The sequence below is a fragment of the Nothoprocta perdicaria genome, unplaced genomic scaffold, assembly GCF_003342845.1.
Source record: "Nothoprocta perdicaria isolate Ctin4 unplaced genomic scaffold, notPer1 scaffold_200, whole genome shotgun sequence".
NCBI classification, from domain to species: domain Eukaryota; kingdom Metazoa; phylum Chordata; class Aves; order Tinamiformes; family Tinamidae; genus Nothoprocta; species Nothoprocta perdicaria.
Window position 1 is genome coordinate 117,591 of NW_020455206.1, and position 8,884 is coordinate 126,474.

At 52.8% G+C, this 8,884-nt stretch overlaps 1 protein-coding gene across 1 annotated transcript; it reads right to left on the minus strand.

The window, feature by feature from the left end:
* Positions 1 to 497: 497 nt before the first annotated feature.
* Positions 498 to 1,675, minus strand: TOMM5 (translocase of outer mitochondrial membrane 5). The gene is made up of 2 exons (XM_026038082.1): positions 1,534 to 1,675; positions 498 to 1,406 (listed from the first exon to the last, which is right to left on the minus strand). Exons 1-2 carry the CDS (start codon positions 1,652 to 1,654, stop codon positions 1,372 to 1,374), a joined length of 156 nt encoding a protein of 51 aa, XP_025893867.1. The 5' UTR covers positions 1,655 to 1,675; the 3' UTR covers positions 498 to 1,371.
* Positions 1,676 to 8,884: the final 7,209 nt, after the last annotated feature.

The window sequence follows — 8,884 nt, forward strand, 5'->3', positions numbered from 1 at the left end:
AGCAGMAAAAATATTCTGCTGTATACTGTACAGGTGCATGCACTGCTCACCCAGGGARAAAGGAGCAGAATCATGCTCTTCCTTCACATCAGCCCAAGCCTTTGCTAGCTACAGGTAGCTCTATAGGGACTCCCCAAAGACGCGTGATTGAAAGGATTTACATAAAGGTGTTTCAAAAAGCATCTACACGTGTGAGGATCTGCTGTGCTGTTGATCCAAGAATTCAAATCCCGAGTGTACCTTTTCAGAGTGAGGCAAACGGAGGAACACCCTCAAAATGGCTGACAATCCAGCTGCTGCTGCTGCAGCCCAGCTCACGCTCTTCCCAAACCACAGCAGTGAGCAGCAGGGCTGGTGCGCTATGCACACCTGGCCCCGAGAACAATCGCAGGTCTCCTTACAGAAGCAATATTTCCTCCTGCACAACTTAGAGAATACAGCAGTTTGKCATGGCAAAAGGAACTGAATTCGTATGACAGAACATTGCAGTGTGCATAGTGGCCAGMAGCTACTATGAAGTCTGCTGTGACTCAAATTCAGTCATAGTTCACAGTTTACTCTAGTAATAACATCTCATTTGTGCTTTACTTTGCATGAGTTCAGCACCTGAAGGTTTTCCACTGAACAGGAAATAGGCACAGGCCTGCCAGGCCATTCTTCCCCTTTTCTCTTTACTTGACTAGATGTCTCACAGCAGTGAGTTATCACACGCTCCAGTCCTTCTCACTGCCCTTAACTTTTAAATTCAACCTGTGTATAAAAACAGGAAGGAGAAAAGACAGAGCTTAAGAAAGGAACAAGGGAAATAAGATCTCAAAGGACCTCTATTTCAACTGATGAATACCGAAAATAAATCACTACTGGAAATGTGCTTTGAATGACAGAAGTGTTGTTCCATTTATTTCAGATGAAAACGCTTGTGAACTGGATTAGTTTTAACAACCCCTTTTTTTTCCCCTCGGTCAGACAGGTTCAGAGAGATTGAGAGCAACAGCACGTGGCAGTTTGGAGGTAGCTGCATAACAAAGTAACTTGCTTACACTTCGTACAAAATAGAGATGGGCTTTTTCTGGACAGCACAAGAAATGCACCATCATAAGTCACCGCTTGCTGTGACTGGGTGCTTGCAGGTCACTACAAGGTCGGTTAAGCCACTGCCTGCAGGTGACCAGAGGCCCCCTGCAAGCCAGACTGGCATCTCCCCCCTTCTCCCAGCTAGGCTATCGTTCTCAAGTCAGATACGGTCAGATGAAAACATTTGGGTCCATTTAGCACGGGATGCCSTCGGCACCGCGATGAAGTGATGAACGGGGAAAAACAGCCACACTCCACGTTTTCATACACCGACTCCAGTCCGCGGCGCGTGCGTGCTCATATGCTGTCCAGCTTCTTCAGGATGAACGGGGCTGGGGAGAGGAAGAGAACAGCACCGAATGCGGCTCTGCCGGGAAGCGGCAGCGGGCGCCAGGCCCGGCCCCGGCCCCGGCCCCGGCCCCGGCCCGCGCTGCCCGCCGCGGCCGCGGCCGCACTCACTGATGCGCAGCAGCGCCACGTAGATGAGGAAGTTGCGCACGGAGGTGAGCACGTCCCGGCGCATCTTGCGCTTCAGCTCCTCCGGGTCCACCTTGGGCCCCAGCCCCTCGATGCGGAACATGTCGGCGCGACCGCCCTCTCCCTCGCGCCGCCGGCCCGCACCGCCCCCGCTTCCGGTGCCGCTCTTCCGCCCTTCCCGCTCCGCCCAGTACGGCTCCCGAGGAGGGACAATGTCGTTACGTGCGAGCATTCTCCAGCGTGCCCGCGGAGGGGCAATGCCTCGGGGCGGGGGCGCCTGCGCAGTAGCACTGGTGAAGCCGCTGCCCGCAGAAGGGCAGCGCCCGGGGGGGCGGGGAAGGCGCCTGCGCAGTAGCATTGGTGAAGGCGCTGCCCGCAGTGGGGCGGGGCGGGCGCTCGGGGMGCACCCGGCTCCCTGCCGCCGAGACGGGGCCGCAGCCGCTGCGGCGGCGCCTCTGCGCGCCCCGTCTGGTGCGGAATGACAGGATAACGACTTCTTTTTTTCTTTTTCCCTGGAAGCGGGGTGTGGAAGTTGATAACGTGCTGCGGGGTCACCCGTAGTGCTGTGGCCGGTGCCTTGGACCCCCTGTCCCAATGGAGAGCTGTCTGGAGCATGGGCCATCCCAGGGATGGCGGGCGGCAGCAGCCGCACGTTTGGGGCCGGCAGCGGGTACCAAACGGGCGCCGTTGGCGGGTTTCCGCTCCGCGCCATGGCCGAGGTGCTGGTGGCGGCGGCGCCTCGCTGTGCGGGCGGCTGCCCCCGCGGGGCCTTCCTGCAAGGGGCCCCTTGCGAAATCCGGGCTCGGACACCCGGAGCAGGCTCCGGGCACCCGGAGCAGCCTCTGGGCACGGGCACCCGGAGCAGGCTCCAGGAACGAACACCCGGAGCAGGCTGCGGGCACGGGCCATGTGCGCCGCCCGCTGTTACCCTCCTCCTCCTCCTGCGGCCAGACCCAGCACGGCCCCAGTGTCGGCCCTTTGCTGTGAGGTCGAACACCGTACCAGCGGAAAGCTGCTCGCGGACGGACTGTAATGCACCGAAACCGATCCAAGCCTGACTTTAACCTGTGGTCAGTGCATTGCCCGGCAGCAAAACCTTTTGCAATGGCTGTGCATGCTCATCAGAGAACATCTCAGCTCCTTCTGTTCAGGAGCCTCAGAAGAGCAATCAAAAACTTCTTAGAAAGCAAGTGAGCAGTAAGTCTGCCCTTGACAGAGAACAGTTCCGACATCAGCCCCTGCAGATGTCCGCAGTGATCTGGAAGAAGCTGTTTCCACATTGTGTCTCTGCGGAGAGGAATGTTGGGGAAAATGCACATTTCTCGGTACAGGAAAAGTTGGAGAGAGTTTCTTGCTAGAGAATTACTTTGCATTAAAATCAAAAGCCATTTAAGACAAAAAAACAGCAACAGCAAAAAAACACTTTTATTGGAGAGGCTTATGGAAAGCCAATGTGTCTTGGTAGTCTTGGTTCAGAAAGGAAATGCCAAACAACCGCAATTGGACCTTGATGTGATACCACCTGTCTGTTGTTTTCTCTTTATTCATGTTCTTCTATAAAATAAAAGGCATATTTCACCTCTGAAGTGCCCAGCTTTCTTTGGAATTCCCTTCCCGAGCATCGTGTTGGCGGATGTGGTGAATGATGCCCTTCTCTCTAGCCCCACTGCTGACCTGCAGGGCTTGTTCCAGTTTCAGCTCACCACTGACCACCACTGACCACTCACCACTGAGTGCTGCCTCACCTGAGCTGCCTGGCTGAGGATGGGCCTGAGGCAGGATAACGGGTGCTGGTGAATCCTGCACCTGGCTGTGCAGCAATGGGCTCAGAGCGGCGAGCACAGCCCTGTGGCACCCCACGGATTCCGCTTTTGAGCTCTCCCTGCAGCAGAGGGGCTGGAGCCGGCCAAGTCCTGCATTTCCTGCCCTTGGCAAGCGGCCGGCAGCGCTCTCTGAATCACTGCGCTGCTGCCAGGAACACCTCGGAGAGGGTGATTGCAAAGGCAGGAGGAGCCGGCGCTGCCCGGAGGCACAAGGAACCAGCCGGTGCCTCCTGGCTCCCCCCACCACCCCCACAGAAACGGGCACACAAGTCCGTGACGAGCTGAGCATCATTCATGGAAACTGATTTTGCTCCCTGCGGCTGCCCACGTCCTGAGGCGAAGCGGATTGCAGAGCAGCTGGCCGCACTGTACCAGCCACCAATGGGGCTAACTGCAGCGTGCGGCGGATGAGGAGGGAAGCGCTCCTGCCTCTCTGTGCTGCCTCAGGGACCCTCCTTTGCGAGCTGCAGCCACGCGGGGCCTTGTAAACCGCTTTTGTCCTTCACCCTGAGCCTTTCCCTGGCTTTGTGCAGCGCCTTCTCCTCCCATGTCCCAATGTGCAAACGAAAGGGCAGCCCCTCGTGGTTACAAAGATCAAGTGCTCTCCCCAGAGCTTTACAGAACACACAGGAGGAGGATGTAACTGAGCAGTCTAGATTAGCAGTGGGTATAAACCCGCTTCATCCTGCTGGCTTCTAAGAAGTCTACTTGTTTTACTTTTGGTGTCATTCTGAACGGTGAATTTCTCTGGCCCTGTTAGCAGAAATAGATTGGCAGATATCAGACCCATTCCTGAGAAGCAAGGAGTCATTCTCTACTTTTCAAAATCTTTCCAAAATGGCCCATCTATCCTGGTTTTTCTATATTTTAAAAAACATTTTTTTCACCAAGCCTGCCTTTGATCAAAAATAAAGTAGCACGGCTCTGAAGAGGGCACTAGTGCCTAACCTGGCACCTCCACGTGCAAAACCAAGGTCACTTGCAGCTTCTTTTTACAGCTTGAAGCTCTGTCTGTTGTGATGGCTCTGCAGAGGAGGGAGGAGTTGAAGACACTAYCTTTACGCTGCAGTGTAGAGAGGGTTAGTGGCAAATCCTCTGTCCGCTGCTGCCAGACTGATGGAACTGTGGCTTATCAGCAATGAAAACACCTTTGGCTGTTCCCAAGCCATGATTTTCCTTGTCCTGAGAGAGAAAGTGCTGAGAAAAATGTTATTTGACTAGTYGGGTTGGAAGCAACCCCAGTCAGCCCGTGGAGGTTAGACAGCTTGAAATTGCTCCTGAGATCTTTATCCAAGCATTTCACAGTGATGGCCAAGTTTCCAGGAGGTTTTATCACTTTTCTGTCAGTCCCCTCAGCTTGCTGGATCCAGTGCCAGTTATCCTGGGACGCAGAGGGACTCCCCAGACTCCAGGGAATACTTCATCTCTCCTTTCTTTCTCCAAATTAAAGAAAAAAAAACTTCACTCTTCACACTTCCTTAAGTTCAGGAAGAGCAGAGTGCAGCTCTGAAAATTAAGCACTGCCATTTGGGGCATTGCAGAAGCTGCTACCCTGATATCCTGTACTGATTTGTGTGGTCAGGCAATGAAACCACCCCTAAATGTTTGAAACTGAACTGCAGGCACCAGAGATCTCTGCAGAAGCCGTTGCGAAAAAGCAATGAAGGAGCCTCATGGCAAATCCTTCTGAGTTACCACCCAGCTGCGGTCTGAGACAGGCTGAGAGAGACCCATCAGGGAGCAGCACTGCCCAAAGGCCATGGCATGTGGCTGCACTCTGACCTACCCGAGCACGAGAGAGCCGAACAGAACTCCTGATTTCTTAAAATAATGCTAATACGATCACCTTTATGCTGAAAGGAAACAACAATAATAATTTCCAAAATTATTATTTTGGAATTCCAAAAAGAATTCCATTCCAAAAAAGAATTACAGTCCTAAATATGTATCATATTAGGCTATATATCTGCCTGTTTGTGGATATATATATGCACCTGTGTGGAGTTTGTAACAGAGCTTCAACTTACAGGGGAAATTATTTCTGGTGGCTTCAGATGTTATTTCTTTTGTACCATCTTTCCCCTTTTGTTTTTTAGGGCAGATACAAATTTGGTAGGTTTCTTGCTGAGCTCTCAGATAGTTCAAAACGTGTTAAATATTTAAGAAAAACAAAAAAAAGTTTGAAGGTCATATTGTCAACCATATAGTTCATTTCTCACATACTAGAACTTTTCAGCCTTACAGGCTCATTCATCCATTCTCTGCTAAGGGATCTAAATGATACTCCCTAAAAATAGCTTGCTGAAGGCTGCCTGCGCAGGGGGCTTTGGAGCTCCTCGGCACTGTCTCTTGGCACCATTTGCTGTCACCAATTGCAAGGGCAAGAGCTTCACGGACATGCTGTTCTCAAGCACACCCATGCGCTTGTACGGAGATACAAGCAGAGACACAYGCAGCAGAAGGTTGTGGGTCAGTGTGGTGCCTGACTGTAGGGCAGGTGTTATGGTGGGAGGGAGAGCTGACACATGCAGAAAGGGTGACACACACATATGATCTTKTCAGAGGAGAGACAGCTTCGTTTCCTTGGGAGGAGGCTGAGGGAGGCGGGCTGCTTTGGGCTCCAGGGCATTCATCACTGTGGTTCTGACACATTCATCACTCATATGGTTCTAACACATTTTTGACTTTGTCTCTGTGCTGTCACAGACATAATTTTCAGTGGTTCTTTATGGGTCACACCTCATCAGAAACTTCATCAGACTTTGGGGCAGCAGCAAAAAGCACGACCAACCCCACAGAGAGGAATGTAGGACAGAGCTGCTTGTGTCCCCTGAGAGGTACAGGGAGAACGTCGCTGCAGCTGAAATGGAGCTTTGGAGCCCATAACTGTCACTCAAGACGTGGATAAACAGATCATCCAGATAATCTATGTGAAATTTGAAGGTCTTTTCTCTTTCACAAAATCTTATTTACTCTTCTTCAGACAGCTCCCTAGCTCCCTGGACCCCGCAACTCCAGAGCTGCTCTGTGGGTCACAGAACATGGAGGTGATTTCACAAGATCAGGTCATGACAAAAATCAGCTCTTAGAGATGTGATGTTCTTGCATTCTTCAGAAGAATAGCTCAGCAGGCAAAGCGCATCCAGTTGGAAGACCTAGAGACAGAATAGTTCATAACTATCACCCTTCTTCTTTACTACCAGCTTTGACTTCTGTAGCCTAGAATTGAGCAAAACTTTCTGATTAAGCCTGTACCCACCTTTCCCAGATTATACAGGATACCAGCAGCTSTAGTCCGCAATTAAAAACTTGGAGCTCTTCTTGGATGTAGTACTGAAACTCTAAGGTTTTCCAGAGCGATAGCTTAGATAAGCTGCATTTACAAAGCAGAGAAARAGAGATAGGTCTTGTATCCTAAGACTCTTTTAGGACTCTGAAAGACCTTTCAGAAGGTCAAAAACCTTAGAAAGCTGAACTGTTGCTGTTTTGTGGTGAAAAGCAAAATTCCACATGCAAACCAGTGAATCTAAAGGACTTGGGAATTCTGGATAAAGGCYGATACCTTCAGAAACCCAGAAACCAAACATGCAATGTTTAAATGTTGAGCCTATCCCACCCGAACCAGGAAAGCTGCATGAGTCAGCAGTTGATGCAAAACTTACCCTTGGCACTGTTTAAGATCATAATAACTACAGCTATTGGCACAAAGCTAATTTCTGGTCACATTCAGTGATCTCAAAGGAGCACTGATCTTGAAAGGCGGCAGACAAAGTCAGCTTTTGCACTGAGAGAAGAAATCACTACTCAGGTTCTGAGAACCTGATGGTTCAGGAGAAGAGCAGTCCGTAGAATAAGAGCAGAAAAGCAGCCAAGCCAAAGGCAGAGGGATATGCAGTGCAAAAATAGTCTGGGCTAATTAGGGAGATGAAAGAACAAAATCAGAAAGGCACAAACAGGAAAAAATCAATACCTTTCGAATTCAATAGCTAGGTGACTGTCATCTTTTCCTAACCACCGCTGTGCTAAATAAAGGGCTGCAGATGATCATAGAGAAGCTTGAACCTGGAGTGGGACATTTTTACAGCAAAGGCCAGTGTCAAAGAAGAAGGAAGGGGGAAACTGAAGCAGTGGGGCTGTGTCTCTGTGTCATGGCTTGCCCAGCACTAACGCAAGTCACACAGTGCTGGGCCATCTGCAAGGAGCCTTGCACCCGTTGCTGTGCCCTCAGCACCACCAACCCATGTCTGATGTGCCAGGAACTACAGCACTTGCAGAGGTCGTGCTCTGAGAAGAAAGATAGAGGAAAACCAAACCTAAACCCAAACCCTGACTTACATGGCTACACAGTGCAGAGCACAGACAGAACCTCCTAAGAGCCAGTGTCAATGCACAAGTARTTTCAGCTTTTTCCACAGTACCTCAACATCGAAGTCCCTGTGCTCTGGATCCTAGGAGTATCTCTTTGCTAATGCAACAACTCTAGGAATACCAGGCCAGCCTGAATACAAAACTGTGGCTTTCCTGAAGCCCATATCCTGGGGAAAAYAGAGTGCTGGGATTTGGCAGTGCCAGTCAGCACTTGCAAATGCACCCCACAAAAGGCAGCATGTACTTACGAAGGGACAGATTAAGGCAGACCTGGAGTCAAGCTGAGTGTGAGAGCTGACTTTTAGSTCAGGTCTTGCCAAAGACAGGCAGAAAAGATGTAGGATGGAGAGAGGATGTAAATGCTCTGGAGAGAAAGGAAGAAATCAGACAGTGGCAACCAGGGCAAACAGCTGTGGGCTGCAGGGGATTCGTGCGGCGGGAGAGGTTTGTYATGAGCGCTGGGGACTGTGTGCACAGCTGGAGCGGCCACCTCTGCCCTGCAGCCAGGCTATTGTTATCGTTATTGTTACCGTGATTGTTTGAACCGCTCCCGGGGCCTGCGGCGGCTCCGGCGGGCGGGGAGGCGCCCGTGGGCGGCGCCCGGCCCCGCTCCGCTCCGCACTCCGCTCCGCTCCGCGCCCGGCCCCGCACTCCGCTCCGCCTCTGCGGGCACGGGCCGCACGTGGCGCCCCGCAGCCCGCGCGCTCCCCCGGTCCGGCCCGGCCCGGTCCGGCTCTGGCAGCAGGTACCGGGGCGCCCGTCTGCGGGGCGCTGTGCGCGGTGCCGCCGTGGGGCCGCGCTCGTGGGGCTGGCGGTGCGCGTGTGCGCGCGGGCGGGACGCGGCCCTCGCGCGTGTCCGGCTGCATCGCCGCCCCTGCGGCTGGACTGCAGCTCTCCAACACGGTGAATCCCGCCGGGATCCCGCTGCCGCAGGTGTATTGGGTGCCGGGCAGAGCCAGCTTGGACATCTGCGAAGCTTTGGGGCACCCTTGGGAACGGGGAGCTCCCGGCTGGCCCCCAGAGCCAGGTCGGAGGCAGGGGCGCACGTGCCCCCCGGCTGCCACGTCCACCAAGCCGCGTCCGCAGCAGCCTCTCCCAGTCACCGAGGCTGCCGGGGTAAGTGGGACTTGCTCCTAAATGGA